The sequence below is a fragment of the Colius striatus genome, chromosome 1 (assembly GCF_028858725.1).
Source record: "Colius striatus isolate bColStr4 chromosome 1, bColStr4.1.hap1, whole genome shotgun sequence".
Classification (NCBI taxonomy): domain Eukaryota; kingdom Metazoa; phylum Chordata; class Aves; order Coliiformes; family Coliidae; genus Colius; species Colius striatus.
In genome coordinates this window covers 126899316-126917112 of record NC_084759.1, presented here as the reverse complement: position 1 = coordinate 126917112, position 17797 = coordinate 126899316, and the positions used below count along the sequence as shown (strand labels likewise).

Here is a 17797-nt window from a genome sequence, read left to right as displayed (position 1 = left end):
TTTTTAATTAACAAACAAAGGAATAAGATAACCCAATTCTATGATGCACTGCATCATTGTAACATATTCAATCTCTTTCTCTAGGCCATTAGAACACCTCTTAGCATTACCGTTGTATTAAAAAAAAATGAAAGAAAAAGTAGATAGAAAGCAAAACTTAGAAAGAATTCTTTAATTCAGGACATCCTAAACATGCACATCTTGTTTTACTCTAGCAAAATAAGAATCCTGAATTATTTCCATCTAGGTTACTGGAATGTTTTAACCAGTTAAATTATTTTTTATTGTCTTGAACCCTGTTATGAAACATATGCAATACTTTTTAGCAGAAGTAAGAAGTAACAGAAGATAGCACACTAGCATATGCTTTTGTTCTATCCAGATGTGATTATTGACAGACACAGTCTTTGATGTACATACTCCTTACATCACAAGCATGGATGTTTTTGTTTGGTTTCCATAAATAAAGTGCTGACATTGTGCTCTCACTCCCTGATGGCTACATAGGGTGGAGTACATCTAGAGACATTTGAGTTCATTACTCTCTCTTATTTCCATCTATTCCCGCTGTTATTACTTTTCCCCCCAGCTGGCACTTATCTCTGTATCCTAGCGATGCCTCTTCCAAAACTGTATTCCAGGTATCTACCACATGTGTCATTCAGGCTCCATCAAATATTTCTGTTGCCTTGGTGAGAACATGTACTAAATAAATTATCTCTGAAACCTGGTACCCAAAAGGGCAGGGATCTACGGATGCATCATTGTCCTCTTGTGAAGACAGCCATCCCAATTATGGACACAGAAAGCTCTGGTGTGTTGAATTCTTCATTTCTTTTTCTGGGCCAGTGAAAAGTCACAGTCATGCATCCCTGTGACCACTTCTGAAAGACTAAGCCTGGTCTGCCCTAACTCTAGTTTTTTCCCTATCCTGTTACAAAGGTGCCAAGATGCTACAAGCCATGGATTCACTGACCATGTACTGTGGGTTACTGAGCCTGGCTTCAAGAGCTACAGCTCCAGATCACACTATTGAGACCAAAGTAAAGAGTCAGTGGAGGGCCACTCCCACCATTTCTTTGTCAGCGTCAAGGCATGTGGTTTCCTCTCTGTAACCTTTTGGCCTTGAGAGCAATTCCCCTTAGAAAAACTGATGCTGACATCGGTAGCAACCATTTCTCTTCTGGTAGGTCTGTGGCAGGCTGCTGGATCGGTTTCTAGCACTTACTCTGATGCTGAGGCTTGATTTCCTTTAGAGGATGCAAAAAGGGGTGGATACTTCAGGATGGAGATTTCAACCTTGCCAAACGAGCGTTTCATAGGAAATACTTTCACAGCAGGAGGAAACTGTTATAAAAGATAACTCCAGTTTGGAATCTGTAGCACTAAGGATGTTAACATGATGCTGGCAGTGGTTGGAACCATAGCAGCTATCACGTGTCTCGGTGCAGCCTTGCATCACACGTTCTGTACAGCTCCCCGAGTCACATGGTAGCATGTGTCTAGCTCTTGTCAAGCTGTGAATACAGGCCTGCCCTGCCTGTGCTCTTTGAATTGCCCTAGGAGAAGACACCTCCTGAGCATGAGGTGACACATTCCTGTGCCAGTGGGAAAACCCAGCCAGAATATGCAAGTAGTTGCTCATCTGTTTTTTCTTGTCTGTCCAGTTTCTTTCTGATACATCCATCACACCAAGAGTGGCAGCCTAGCCAATAGTCTTTTGTGAATGAAAGGTTTCAAATCGATATCTTGGAACTCGGACCAGTACAAAGTCCTTGCAAAATGTTGGCTTCATCTCTAGGGACACTGTATCCAAAACATGACCAACAATACTAATATCATTTCCTGTAGCAAAACTTAAAGCAGTACGTGGCCTTTTTTACTCTGTGAGGAAGCAATTCACATGTGGACAGAGTGTCTGTAAACCAGAACTATGTGTTGATTATCTAATTCCCATGTATTGTAAACATCCTGAGAACTGGACTTTATCTTACTGTGGGACTGCAAGTGGAAAATAGTGCTCAATATACCAAAGGCCATTTTCTGGTTCTGAGAGTGTTCTGAGATACACAACCTCTTTAGCTCAGACATAGACAAAAGATGCCAGACCTTCTACAACACCAAACCAGATGGTCACCTGAGTTTCTGTTGGCTGTGTTCCTGGTCATCTGGGCCAAAGAGCTACTGCTCCTGCCGTTTCCTCTCGTTCTGAGAGATTTACTTTGAGCAAGACGTGGAGTTACAACCATTGCAGGGGCATTTAGACTAACAAGATCACTCTGGCACCTCAGTGAAGAGTCAGCCTTGCCTTGCAATAATCATGAAGGAAACATTTTGGAAGAGAGCATCAGCTCAGCAGTGCATGTTTCATGTCATGGGATGGATTCTCAGTGGCTATCCTTGCTAGTGTATGTCTGCCCTTATAAAAATTAAAAGTAGGCTCTAAAATAGATGGTTGTAATAATCTCACCATTCTGAACTTACGTCAAGAACTGGAAAAAGAAATTCTGAATGATAGAAATGAAGTCCTGGCTCAGATAAAAGTATCATTAAACATGCAGATTTCAGTGGTCATGGAACCCACCCACTAAGTCTGTATGTGTTTAGAAAAGGATGCATGTGGCTAACTGTTGCTAAATGCAGTCCTCAGCAAGTACTGTCTTGTATAGGTGTTACCATTTAGCGGAAGGGAATTCTCTTGTGTTTCACCCTTTTCTGACCAGGACTGCAATTCAATGAGCCTATCTTTGTGCTGCTGTTTCCAGTGACACAAATACATGTGTGTCTCATAAAACCATTTTGTGTGCTCGGGATTGTGAAGTTGTATGTTTTTGGATGGATAAATCATCACGCCCTAGTTAGAACTCAGTCTAGTTATGCCATTCTGACTGTGCTTTTTCTAACCTCCTCAGAGGAAAAGTAACGTAAATGAAATTTAAAAGGACCTCTGTGCTTTCATCTCATATAAATTACAAGGCTAAACTGCTTTAAATGCTTCCGTTTTTGTTAATAGCTGACGTTGATAGTATTTTGAAAGCTTTCTGTTGATTTTTTATGAATATGTGTCTGAAGGGATCATAATAAAAACCTTGTAGGGCAGCAGAAGTCCACCTCAAAGGAAGGTGGAAAAAAAAGTGACTATATTCTGAATCTTTCAAGGAAAGGCTTATTAATGTCAAACCTTGAACTGCAGCAAATATCAATGCTGATGCAACCCAATTATACTTTAGAAACTGAAACTGAACACAAAGCCCAAGGGGTTGAGGATAAGAGCATCTTGCTTAACAAGTTAGATCTACATTTTTCCCTGATGAATGAGAAACATACAATTCATGTTTCTTTCCATGGTTACAGAAATCCAGAGCAAGCGTCAGGAAAGAAAGAGAAGAAGCACAGCAAATCCAGCCTACAGCGGACTCTTGGAAACAGAGGTACTTTATCATTGACTTTTTTTAACCATGATTCTATTTCATATCAATAAAAGGTTTAAGTGCTTCTTATTAGAAAAGTATATATGAACACAGAACCACACATTTACTTGTAAAGAGATACTGATGTGGAGAATAAAGAAAAGATCTCATCTGCGTAGCTAAGCAACAGGTTTTCACCTCACAACATCACTTGCTTCAAAGAATTTATCTTAATTTTAATAAAGGCCAAAAGGACTAAATTACAGTGGGAGCTAATTACTCTTTCACCCATGCAGATAGTCCCTTTAGGTCAGAACTGAAGAACAGAAGTGCTGCATTATGTTCAAACTTGCATTGCTGTTTCTCTTCCTATGTGCCAAATAATAAATGAAGAACTTTGCTTTTTTTATTAGTGGTATCCATAAAAGGGATGTATTGGTTTAAGAATCAGGGTGCTCTGCAGGGGGAATGGAAGCCTGCATAATAAATATAATAATGCCTCATTAAAAATAAAATGCCCCGGATAATCTCTGTTGTCTGTTATACTGACTCTGTTACATTTATAGTAGTAGCAAAATTTGGTCCTACATAATGCTGGACTTAAAACCTAGTGTAAAAGCAGTATATAAATAGACAACTTCTTTTGAAATTGTTTTTTTCTTTGTTTCTGAACTGACATATATGCATTTATTCAGCTTTAATACCACCACAGTTTGGGGATACTATTTGAGCTTCCTGCAGGAATGAAATTGATTTGTGGACAGCTCTGCATTTAAGCAAGATTTCTCTGTGTTCAGAGTTCCATAAGCCTAAAGAAAAGGATTTTTCTTTGTTTAAGTAATGCAGAATTTTTATTATGCCAACATTTCAGATTTCTGTGTTTGCTGGCAGAGAGCAGACGGATGAGTCTAAGAAACCCAATGCTGTAGTCAAGTAGCTTGACTGCTCTTTTTGGGTTTTTTTGCAAAGTCTTTGAGATACTCCAGAGCAGCTCTGGGCACTTGAATTCTTCAAAATGCCCCAACTTTTATCTAGCAACCTCTTCAGAGCAAATACTGATGTCCATACATCAAACATTTAACGCAGTAGAAACTTTAGTCTTGCTAGCATTAAATTTGTGGTGGCTTCTCTTTTTGTCCTAATGAGTTTATTAAAATACTTGCAGCAGTTTTGTGACTGTAGTCTGATCAGTGTTTGTGAGAAGCTCAGTTATTTTGGAACAGACATGGAGTAGGTGATGGAGGATGTCTGCTGTACCCCTAGCTCATACTTCTCATTGTAGCTATTCTCAAAAACATATCCTGAAGTGAAAGATGGCAAGGAAAAAGAAATGTCTGTGAAAGAGTCCTGTGGCTGATCAGCTGTGTCCTCATTAGGAGTTGTCATTAAGTCCTGACCATGGGGAATGCCGTTCAAGTAAAATGGAGGCAGATGGTTTTTCTCTGATCAATTAGCTGCTCAGATTGATTTGCTAATCAGTGAGTTGAGGTATTTTGTGGCATTTCAGGCATTTTGGTGGAGTTTAATTTGCTCTTAGTCTACTGAATGATCTTTAATTCATGATTGTTTAAATTGAAATTGCATATAAATTAGACTTTTTATTTGCCAACGCCCCTCAAAACGGCAGGAGCTCAGCATCTGTAGTGGTGATGCTGACTTCCTTGATTACAAAAATGTGAACACAGTCCTGTGTCTTCACTTGAATGTTGTGCTTTTTCTTTTCAAAGCGTTTCTCTTTACAAAAGAATGGAGATAGCACTTTCCCGGCCATGTTAGCTTTAAAACATTTTTTGTTTTGCTTATTTTTTTTTTTTTCATAGGAAAGGGTTAAGTTCCAGGCTGAGTATTTTTTTAAGGAAGAAATTTCTATTCAAAATTCATTAACAGGCTGGCAGGCACCTGTGTGTAAGAGAACAATTTACTCACTACAGAATAAATCATTTATTAGCAAAAACTTTCCAATTTTCCTCCAAGCAGACTCTAACAACATCTAATGGAGAAAAATGGTACAGTTTCCAGTCCTGCTATACAAGTATTGGATGGCTCAGAGAAACAATTAGGGGTTATATAGACTGCTAATGAAGCCTGGCTTGCTATTGACCAACAGCTTTTGCCATCTGACAAGTTGGTGATGGGTTGCATTAAATTAGTTAAACATCTCTGTCAGGTTTCCAGTGGTCTGTGTTAAGTTTGAAAATCTTTGGTTGCCTCAGCAGATTGAAATCACTACCAGCTCCTAGAGGTCGTACACATTGACTTTTGAAAGAGAAATATTTTGCTTAGGCTCTAATACTTTGTTTGCAAACAGAATATGAACCGTAGGCAAGTGTCACAGAAGGTAGTGATGTTTTCCTACAGTTAGGAAGTCTATCACCATTTCTATATATGCAAATAAAGATGGCATCTCACAGCAACAATTTATTACACAGTTCTTCCCTTATGAACGTTGTTTATCTGCTGGGCTTGGGGTTACTGTTGATGTTGCCTTGCTCTTATTGATGTCTGCAACGTATCCTGCAACCTAATCATTAATACTTACAATTTGCATTTCTCTCTTGCTAAGAAAATCTAATGCACTTATGAGAACTTATGAGACAGGTAAATAATGCAACTGTTTGTATGTGTGTCTCATAAGTCACAGAACTAGCTTCTGGATAGATGGTTAATGCATGGAGGAAGTTCATGGAGATTGTTAATTTGAAATGGAATGGTGAGAGATAACCAGAGCACTTTTCAATGACACTGTGGTTGGTTTCTTTTCCCTTGTAGCGGAAACGCCTTGCATCAAATTATTTGAATAACCCCTTGTTCCTTTCAACAAGAGGTAAGCGTATTTTTAAATGAATATACTACTGTTCTAATGACATGTTAAATATTTATTAGTAGGATTTCACATGAATTACTGCAGGGATAACACAAGGCATTACTTTGTGTAAGGTCCCTGTGCTTTTTAGTCTGCATTGAAAACAGATAGTTTTCCTGCAAAAACAATTGAAGGATAAGGCCAAAGGTCAACTGTAGAAATGGATCCAAAATCTCTGCAATCAGTGGAAAATTGGATCTCCAGTATTGTAAGCACCATGCAGTGAGAGGACTGATTGAGAAAGGCGGTGTTGCCAACCCCAAGTGCTTAAAGATATATATTGAAAAATCAATATTTAAAAAATCAGTACTATTCTGACTTTTGATTTGCCTCTTTTCATCAGCTTTTAGAAATTGCTGTCCATTCTCAAGGGCTAGAAATTTACCATACCTTTTGTTTTAAAAACAACAGCTGAAAACCACACACTTTTTCTAACTCCAAGAGCTGGATCCATAAGTCTTGATTTGATGCCCTTGAACAAGCCTTCCAATCTTGCATTTAGAAAAAATTCAGATGCTGAAAATTTTATGGTAAAAGCCTTGAGAATGACCAACTCAGAAGAGCCATTTGGAGATGATGATTAGCTCATGCGAAGAAAGCCATTCCAAGAAAAAAATACGCAACATATGGAGAAGGCAGATGAAACATGGAGAATATTGAATACAGTTTAATTCTTCAAATGAGGCCTATGTAGGGTTTTAAAAGAGAAAGCGATAAGTTTGAGTTGCATTTCAGAAGAGGAAAAATAGTGAAGAAATGTGATTATGTCCTTGCCCTCATGGTTGTCTTTATAACAGGTGCTACTGTGGTCTATCAGAGGTAAGGGAAGACAGACCTTTTTCTAAGCCAAATATTATTTCAGTATTAGGAGCATTTACAGGGTAGTTTCAATTGGGACAGGAAATTTTGTCAGTTTTTCATTGTTTGCTTCACATCTCTGTCAAGTGTCACATTTAGTGCTCGAGATTCTTTCTAGCCTTACCTTGAATTCCTGTGCCTCAATCAACTGAAATGCAGTTCTCTCTGCCTTCAAAACTTTATGTGCTAGATGCAGACAATGGCCTATTTACCATATGCCTCTAATGCATAAGGCCTCAGAGGACAGAAGAGGTTATTACACAGTAAACAACTATGATGACATGCCTCTTAACAGGAGCTCATGCTCATTTAAACCCCAGTGGAAAGAATGTTATTCCTGGCTTAGTTTTATCTTTAAAATTAAAATTTATTATTTGTCTTATCATAGCACTTATTATTGCCATGTAAACACATGGGAAAAAACAGGAGAGAATGGCAATGTTAACAAGCTATGCTGTTAGCCTGTCATTGAAGTAGGGTTTGTTATCTCTGACCACCTTTCCACCATGTGTTTTCCATTTTATTTGCAAGGAAGTAGTTAAGTAACAGCGTTGGGATTGTCTCAGAGCTGCTTAGAAATCAATGCTCTCTCTCTTTAGTTGTTCATTCTTCTTCTACTCCAGTGTCTTTGGGTTTTCCAGAATCCAGAATCTGTTCTGGGATTCTGCATATTCTGATAGTGTTAAGCTGAACTTAATAGCAGGACTTCCCACCTCTGTAGGGGTTTCTTAGCTCCGTGCACCAAGTGTCATTGTGCTGGATGCTGTGCAAGCTCTGAACTGCAGACAGATGCTGTCCTGGGCAGCTCGACACTGCAGCGAGGTAGTTGTCCACCTTCAATGGGAAGCTGACTGCCTCTTCTCTTACAAAACTCTCCTTTAAAAAGATTGTCTTCAGTTTCATTTCAGCAACCAGAAGGCAGAAGTGGATATGTTTTTAAATGTTTAAAACTTTGCTGTAAAAGTTAGCTGAAAAGAGAACTAAACAAACTTTAAAAGTCCCTATGAGGTAAAGGAAACAACTGTCATTTCCTGAGATGCAGAAGAGAACAATTCTTGTAAATTTTGAACAAAATGTCAATTAATCAGGATTCATTTATCTGAAAATGTCTTACCTGAAATGAGGTCACATCCCCTGACATGTATCATTTGTAGAAAAGATTCATCAATTATCAAGCCTCCGTTTATCTGAATAACGTTAATATCCCCTGAGTAATTGTGGTGTCATATCATGGTGAATCTCTGTGTGTGTATTTGTATATACGAAGTGACATCTGAAGATTTTGTAAGTCCATGATTATTTATGGAACTCAATGGCAAAGGATACTACTACAGTTGTTGGGGAAAATAGACAAATTTGTGGAAGAAAAAAAATCTATATAAGGCTGTTAAATATAAAGATGAAAAGGCAGGGAAATCCATAAACTACTAGCATCTGGAAAGAAACTTGTGCCCGAGTGGCAGCACTGGATGCTGTTAGCAAAGGACCCTGGACTTTATACCTTTGGTCTAACTTAGGTGAAGCTGTTGCTTTATTCTTATGTTCCTCTTTCTACACGTGAGGTCTGAATGTGTCTGCATCTTCACTAGTCTGCATACATCAGTGTACAAAACGAATGTGTGACAGCAGAAAGCAATTCCCAGGTTAGTCTGTATATGAGGAATCACACTGGAGCAACTATATTCTCATTGTGAACAGAAAAGGAGCTGAAGAAGGACAGAAAGAGAGAACTATCCATTTCATTGTCTCTATTTCAAGCCAAAGAAAAGTCTCTCCATCAGCTCTTTGTCACTCACTGGGACAGTGTTCACCAGCCTCTTATAAATCAGTAACAAAAATTACAACCAACTGTGCAGTTTCCATAGAGGTGTTAAAGTTTTCTGGCTTTTTATTTTTGGACCCAAGTGTGATGAATTTCACAAATATTTTTATGAAAGGCTTGGCCTGCTTTTCAGTGAGCTCTGATGGTTCCTGTTCTTATCAGACTGTGAATGTAATCACTACAGACTCAGTTCATCAAAAGGGCAGAAATCTAGACATCTTGTGTGGGAGTAGTTTGGTGATGAAGAGTTGATGATAACATAAAGCTCACTCCCACAAGTAGCTGACCATTTTGGCTATGAATCAACTGAACTTTTAAACATGTGTTTAACGGTAAGTCAGTGGCACCAATTTCATACTCCAGGTTGAGCTCCCGCTTAAGTGCCTTGCTGGTTCAAGGCCAGACTGCTCATCACGCAGCAGGCTGAAGTCCGTAAGAAACTGACTTTTTGACTGGTGCATGACAATTTCTGAAAGTTTGAAACAGAATGTGCTGCTTATACTGTGGCGTTTTAGCATCAGACCTTTAGGCATGGGGATCCTGCAATGTAAATTTTGAAGAATCTCAAATGCTAATTCCACTGCTCGCTCTTGCATTCTTCCCTGCCCGCGTTCATTTTGGCAATGTCCTAATCTCCCATGTCACAGCCTGACTAAAATTAGCTCCCATAGCTGAGAACTAGCATTCATTGCAGTGATGTGTTTCCCACTAATCTGTTCTCTGCCCTTCTTTCATATGCTAGCAAATGAGGATCCATTCTGGAAGGTATGTGTAGCAAAATTTGTATATTAACGATGTTTTTCTCATCACCATATAACTTAGTGCTTGCTTCTGATTATTGTAGTCTCTATCAAGGTACAAAACTGCAATGTTCTCTTTGCCTTTCACGCTGCTTCTGTGAAACATTTCCCACTAAGTCTTTGAGTCTCCAAGTTAGAATTTCAAAGAGATGAACTCTTGGGCTTTCATATGTAAGGCTTGAGTTTAATCCCTTTGTAGAATACACTGATTGAGAAATTGCTAGTCCAGATTTGTGGTTTTAATGCAAATTGTAAGGAAAAAGAGTAACCACCCAAGTTTGTATAGACTCAATGTATTTACATTGATGTTAAAATTAAGACTTTTTGAGCAGGTGATTTCTAAAGAGTAATATTCTGGAGAGTGATTTTTTTGACAGGACCGAGTTACAGTTTAAGATGTAAGCTTGACTAAAAGTATCATGAAACATTATGATTAATATCCCTAAAAAATGAAAATACGCTTTTGGAATTATCACAGGTACAAAGTTATTTTTCCTGGAAAAGCATTAGGAAAATGTAGAGGGGTTATAATGATTCACAAGCCGTGAGAGTTTCAAAATCAGTATCTCCTTTATTAAAATGCACTTAATTATACAAAGAGTAATTAAAGTTGCCACCAGATTAGCATAGCAATTTACTACATGACATTGTAACTTTGTTGATGAGTCTTAGTTCATTTTATATATTGCTTCAGACAAAGAACTAATCAGTCTTGTTGGAGAAAGGTTGTCAGAGCAAGTCTGAACAGAGAACAATTAGTGCCAGGGAGAATAAAGGGGCAGAGGGACCCTCTAGAGGAGTTGACAACAGAGAGTACATAGCAAAAGCTTGTACTCGAGCGTACTGTTTTCCCAACTGCTCCTTGCAGCAATGGCCGTAAAACATGGAGCTGTGCTTTTTCCCCCAGAAACTTTTTCTTGCTTGTTTCCTTCCGCTTTGGACTTGAAGGACAAATGATCTACGTATTGACTTTGATCCATGCTTCAGAAGGGGGCTATGCATGGTGATGGATGTGTTGAAGTGACACATTATCAGAAACAAGTGAAATAATCCCTGTGTCACAAGTAGACTATATTAGTTGTCTCTCTCCTGTGTTTGATTAGTTGGTTTTGATTTGGTTTTTTTTTTCTGTTTGAATTTATGGAACTTGCTTCTGGCTCATTCGTTTGTATTTGCTGCTATCATACACCATTATTTCTGTCATCTTCTACAGCAGTCAGGGTCCTTTTGACAATTAGAGCCTGTGTTTGAATGAGCCTGTCTGCTACAATGGAGACTTTGAATGCTGTACAGAGAGAAGTTCTCAATGGGTTGACTTTACCTAAGCCATCCTTCTTCTCTTGCAGAGTGAGATCCACCACGATGAACATTGCACTGCTTGCAAGCGTGGTATAAACTTGCAGCCCTGTGGCACATGTCCCAGAGCATATCACCTCAATTGCTTGGACCCTCCCCTCAAAACTGCCCCCAAGGGGGTCTGGGTCTGTCCAAAGTGCCAACAGAAGGTAAGCTACATGGACCATAGCACACTAAGAAAAGAAAATGGGAGAAACCTTGAATTCATGTACCACTAAACTAATCTAACCTATGGTCACAGCTTAGGGGACTGCATTCGCTGAAGTAATACCGAGAGGCTGTTAGTACAGCTCGCAGCATTTGTTTTGGTATTTTCGTCATCTTAAAGTCAGAACATATACTGAGTACTGCGTTAACTTGCCTGTAGTCACATCTGTTTTTGAAATGGCTCTTCATTTGCTTTGTTTCCCTTCTTTACGGTAAAGTCACTAGCATGTAGAGTTGCCAGACAAATAATGTAAATCTTATAGGTAAAGGAGACAGCGTTAAAGGAGACACTGTTTACCAGTGGATCTGAAAGCTATGAGGAGAATACTTCCTTTTCTTTAAATCATGTCTATTACACACAACTACTGATCACAGTCATGTCAGAAATGCTAATTTGTCTAGTTGCTGTGAATAATGCTGATTGCACGAACAGGAAAACAATTACTGAAACAGTAGTGTCACTAAATTGGAGAGTGGAGGCTTAGATTTTGTGCCTTAGAGTTCTTTGTGTTTAGCATTAAGATCACTGTCATGTTCCTTTGAAAATGTCAAGGGGAAGTTCTAGTACACAGTTGCAGAGAGTAGAGCAGCCCAGGATTAGATCCTTACAGTCAGATTTTCATACAGACAAGCAACTTCTCCTGACAATGCGGAGCACTCCAGAGAGTGCTTGTGACCACAGCAACAAGAAACAGAGAATTTGTATCCCTCTTTTAGCACTGTTTGGTAGTACTGTTTTATGGAGATGTGTAAAGGAGTAAGCCCCAATGGAGATGGTTACTCAAAATATTCTCTTGTCGCTTTTCAGCTTGTGAATTCTGAGACGAGGACCCTAGATCTGGTCCTGCACAGCTATGAGGCTGGAAGAAGAAAAATATTAATGTGTTTCTTTGTGGAGTCCTAACTTTTTATTGTTTCATGGGCTTATAGGTGTTAAAGAAAGACGACAATGTACCATGGACTGGAACTCTGGCTATTGTTCACTCCTATGTTACTCATAAAACAGGTAGGGATTAACACAGGTACTGACAAGGGATTCCCTGTTCGTGATAGGCAATGCCATTTGAGTCCTTTGTAGCACTAGTATTGAAGCAGTGTTGTAATGCTACCGGCTGTAATGACATTATTAGGCTAAAGGCCATAAGGGCCTGTGACTGGGAACAGCAGGTCACTTTCTCCTCTTTCCCTTTGCCTGCTCCTTCACTGTCTTCAGTCTTCAAAGAAGCTGAGATTGATCTCTCAGGAGCTTCACTCCATGAAGGAGGCTATCATGAAAGTGGTGCCTTCCTGAGAACAGGGCTGAAAACGGGATTTTGAGGCAGAGACACGGTCAGGCTAGGCAGAGCCATGTAATTGGGTGTTTAGCACTCAGATTGGGTGTTTAGTCCCAGATGCATTCCTGTGCAGCCTGATTGAGGTGAACCTGCTTTAGCAAGGATGTTGGACTGGATGAGCTGTAGAGGTCCCTTCCAACCCCTACCATTCTGTGATACTACAGCAGTATCAGCTCCTAGCTGTTTTGGTATTATTTGAATCAGACGTCATTAGAATCAATGCGTTGATCATCAGATTTTTTTTTAGTTCCCCGTTAAAGTCTTACAATAGACTGTTTGAGGCATTAGATGATATTTTTAAGGAAACTTCACAATGGTCTGGTGCTGCTGTGATTGTGCTTTTCAGCCAGTGTTGATAACTATTCCAGGTGGCTGACCTGTCCTTAAATACCATTCACCTCTTTCTTGGAGACGTCCAGGACCACATGTAGTCCAAGGATTATTTTTATTTCATGTCAAAGATGCACTGTAGCTTTTTTGGTTGTTGTCTTGTGTGCCAGCCATTGATGTAGACACATGCATGCAAGCAGAAACTCCAGATTTATTTGGCTGTACCTGCTGACAAAAGGCTAATGAGACCTGAAATTCACCACTCAAAATACATGCTTCTGCTTTGTTGTCAAGCACACAGTTTTGCCATATGCCCTTTTGTTAATTTCTGCATTCTTAATCTTATTGTTCTGCAGTCAAAGAAGAAGAGAAGCGGAAGTTATTAAAGAGAAGCAGTGAGCTGAAGAGTGAGCATAGACAGTTAGAAGAAAAAGATCGACTTCTCAACAATGCAGTGAAGGTAGGACACGTGACTGGGGACACAGAGTCTCCTGCAGAGATGTTTATAAAGAATTTATGCCTGAAAAAATGATATTTTGTGACTAAGAAATGATTTATGCTCCCAAGCTACAGATGTTTAAATGTGAATGTGTTCCTCTGAGGAAAAAACTCATGGATTTCCTTTATGCACAAAAACAAGCTGAGGAGGAGAAATCACCTGAATTCCTGTCGTACACAAAAAACCACCACCTCAAAGTAGCTGTGGCTGCCCTTCTGGTAGTGCCATACATAGCTCTGGTCTACCCAGCGACATTCTCCAGGTGAAAAGTTTAGTCGCGTGTCCTCCAGTGATAGCTGCTCACCATTAACTCAAAGCTTTTGAGAGGAGATAGAAATAACCATATTTATTTGTCTCAGGGTCTGAATCTTGTAACAACTTCTCCATGGCTGGAAATATATTCACACTCATTTTCTCTGTGAACTCCTTTCAAAGCTGAGTGTTGGCTGGAGATGTCTCCTACACATGCCATGCTATGAGGGCCAGCCTTTGGCATTAATGAGTGGGCTGAGTTCAAAGCCATAATACCTATCCACTATGGCTGAAGGAACTTACTAAGGGCTACCTCACCTCAGTCCTATGCTTAAGGGGTAGCTGTTAGCTTGCGTGGCAGTCTCAATAAATATTTGAAACTTCCTTGCCCTGGAAAAATCAAAGTGGCAGCTGCAGGAGTAACTGGTGATTACTTGTTTTACCACTGCAGGTATTCAGAGGAGCCATATTAAAATATTTATCACGTTTAAAATAGAGTGGAAGGAAAAGCAATAACTTATTAAAAGACATCATGGGGAAGGGGGGCACATTCCCTGTAAGTGTGTATAGCCACAGTCAGCACTACTGGAAACACATATGTATGAAGAAGTGATGCTGGGTTATGGAATATCTTTAGTTAGGTAGGAGAGTGCAGTGAGACAAGGTGGTTGGAAAAAGAAAAGCATTTGAGGATGCTGTCAGATATCAGGTGTATATTAGGGCTGTCAAAATCAGCAGGACTTCTGCCTAATCAGAATGTTCTTTCTGTGGGAAATACTGTCTTTTTTAAATAGTAATATCAATTGTTGATTATAATTATTTGAGATAGATCCACCTGAAAGCAGAAAAGCAATTAAAGGTGTTCCAACATAGAGCAACTTCATTTCTGACATTTGCCTTAACAGAGATATACATTGAAGAGAACATTCTCATGCACACCGTAGGTATAAATGGTAGTATTTGGTAATCATTTTAGATTTCATCTGTCTAAACCAACCTCTAAGCAGCTCCACACAGTTTCATTTCAAACAACTTGCCTTTAAGTGAGTGTTTCCCACTTGTCTGGGACACCTCTTTACCCTGGGCAGTGTAGACTACAGCCAAAGAAGAGAAATCTGCAGAGGTTTGCCAGATCCCTGGATCCACTGGGAGAAAGAAAACAGGAGGTTTCAGATATGAGAGAGGCCACTGTCCGCTTCTCTAACAGCCAGACTCGAGGCTTTGGTCTGTCACACTATCCTTTGCAGGCCAGCTGATAGCATAGAGGATGGGATGTTAGCTGCAGTACGCAGATGATGGGAGGGAAAGGAGAATTACTGTTTCTTTCTTATCTTTTCTTCAAGATGCTTCTGCTCTCATGCTCATTTTTGTGTAGGTTTGTATGAAATGTTTCAAGTGACTGTAGGGTGCAGTTTGGCCACCCCATAGGAAAAAGGCTTTCTCATGATTGCAGTGGTGTAATGATTGCATCTTAGATCGAGTTTTCTGCCAGAAAGGTATTGACATCATGCTTAGTGCAATCAACTTATCTTCACAGTACTGACTCCCTAAAATATGTGGCATGTACAAAACGCATCACAGTGAGGTTCATCCCTCGCATGTTTATCTTTTGGTAAGATTTGGAGACCTCACTGGTGCCTTTGGTGCTTTCCAGTAATAATACAGCTATTACAGTCCCATGCCAGTGATCTCTTTGGAGTGCAGAAGGCATTTCTGTCAGACTGTCTACAGGAGGAGGTCAGAAACATCATCTGAATGCATTCAGGTTGGGATAGGTATTTTTACCTCAGACAGCTGCTGCAGCATACACAGCACTAGTGATTACTCCATTCGTTAAGCTGTGTTTTTGCTATCCCCAAAGGAGAATATACTTCATTTGAACAGGACGTGCACTCAAGACACAAAAGGATGTTTGGAGAGATGTTTGACACCAATTTGAATGTATTCTCAGTCTTTCCTTCTCTCTCTCTTTCTCTTTGACAGAAATGCTTAGAGCTAAAAACCAGCCTGTTGGCCCAGCAGAAAGGGACTCAGTCATCACTGGAACGTCTCAAAACTCTCATTAGACTGATACAAAACGAGCAGATGATTCAGGTTACCATGACAACCACCACCACCTCCTCCCTGCTAACTGTCCCCTGGATCAAACCCTCCCCTGCCTCCGCTGCCATGCACAAAGCCTTGCAGCAGTCACAGGGTAACAACTGACAGAGTCGGCTGCAAAAGTGCGAAGGAAGGGGGAAAAAGGAACTTTATACACATGCGCAGAGGAGAGATTAAACTGAAACAAAAGAGAGAAGGAACAATCTCAGTTTTGATACACGTAGAAACTTGCAAACCAATCTGTCCAGTTTGTAGGTCACTGTGGCAGCAGGTTCCCAAGGAGCGGGCTGTGCTGCGGTTTTGGATTTGCCGAGACCTTCAGTGCTTATGAGGTTTTTTTTGTTCTGTTGGCCTTAATGTATTTATGACTGAGAATGAACAGGAAAAGTATGGCCGATAGGAAGCAGGATATCCTTTTGTGGGGGGGCAGACAGGTTTCCAGTTCTGCTTTAAGGGGAAAATTTTCAATGCAAAGAGTTAGTGAGGTAGTAGAGAAGTAGTTGGGCTGAAAGCTATGATGTGTGGGAGGGAAATCAGTGAGATAACCAGAAACTGAACTGCTTAGGACTCGACAAGGATTCTTATCAGAGGAACAGAGTTGTTTCAGGTGACCTGGAGATGGGGCTATTTTGACCAGAACAGTGTCACAGACACAGAGCCTTTGAAACAAAAAATTGTGGTTTTTTTCAGTATTATTAGAGTTGAGAATTGCAGATATTTAAATAAAGAAACTGTATGAAGTTAGCATTTCTAGTAAAATATTGAAGTATTTTCATGCTGATGCTTCTGTATATGCGTTCTGAAGTATTTAAAAAAGTATGACTGTAAAACTCCTTACTTTTTTGCAGGTCCTTTTTACTTATTTTGCTATCGGTGTATTTTTCTCATGGAGTTTTTGTGCAAGTTTTAGCATAAACCATAATAGTGGATATCTTTGGCAGGATGGGGTTTCATTTTTTAAAGAGATTATTTTGAGAGTTTTCTTTTTTGTTTATTTTGGATTTTTTTTTAAGCAAATAAATATTCTGGTTTTTTGTTCCTTGCCAGTACAGATAATATGCCAAAAAGATAGCTTTACATTTTTGTACTGCATTTTTATTATTAAAAATATGTAATGTGATTTTTAAAAAATTATTATTATTATTTTTCCTTTTTGCTTGCAGAAATATCTGCTGAAGTGGTACAGGAAAAAAAAAAAAGGGGAAAAACTGCCTCAAGGGGTTGTTTCTCATACAGGATAATATCAAGAGTTCTGGGAGAGGGATAGGCCATAGAAAATTTAAAGCGTTTTTGGGGGGATTTTTTGTTTTTAAAACCTAATTCCTTTTTAATATTTTGTTCGGTTTTAGCACATTTGGGAAGCATTTAGCATTAGCCTGAGAAAATCCCAGCACTCCTGCTTGTTTCACTAGCTAGTCTTCCTGATACTGCAGGGGCCTGCCTGGCCCTTCCATAGGCCACAGGCCCCCCCATCACCCTGCGGCCTGTGTGGGAAGGTAGTGATGGGCACCCCGGTTTTGCTCAACATCAGACACACACACACACACTCACACACACACACTCCCCAGATGCCATTGTCTCTGTCGTTTATGAGTTCTCTGTCAATTAGCACAACAGGTACTTAAGGCAAGCAAGAAGCCACCAGAGCACGACAAAGGTTAGTCTCTCACATCAGCGTATCACATGGTGCCGAATATCTTCTGTCTTTCTTTTTTTTTTTTTTCTTTTTTTTAATTAACAAAAAACAAACACATGAGGGACTGGCTTTTTCCATCGCCCATCACTAGGCAGCACATGGTCCCTTCAACCATTTTCACAACTCCGGGAGAAACTGTGCAGTACTATACAAATCTATTTTAATACACAACACTCGGTTGAACAAGATTTTTATATTCTTTTATTGATGAACAAAGTGAACTAAGTAAAACACAATTGTTATACATTGGTTATTGTATGCCAATTA

The 17797-nt window shown here is 39.6% G+C and overlaps 1 protein-coding gene across 2 annotated transcripts in view; it reads left to right on the top strand.

Moving 5' to 3' along the window:
- The window catches only part of PHF21B (PHD finger protein 21B), a 163672-nt gene extending 147733 nt beyond the window's left edge, over positions 1 to 15939 (top strand). For both annotated transcript variants that reach the window (XM_061988788.1, XM_061988787.1), the window contains 7 exons: positions 3355 to 3431; positions 6180 to 6234; positions 9696 to 9718; positions 11100 to 11258; positions 12247 to 12322; positions 13337 to 13440; positions 15715 to 15939. In XM_061988788.1, coding sequence (XP_061844772.1) covers positions 3355 to 3431; positions 6180 to 6234; positions 9696 to 9718; positions 11100 to 11258; positions 12247 to 12322; positions 13337 to 13440; positions 15715 to 15939 — 719 coding nt within the window. The remainder of the gene's footprint in view (positions 1 to 3354; positions 3432 to 6179; positions 6235 to 9695; positions 9719 to 11099; positions 11259 to 12246; positions 12323 to 13336; positions 13441 to 15714) is intronic.
- Positions 15940 to 17797: the final 1858 nt, after the last annotated feature.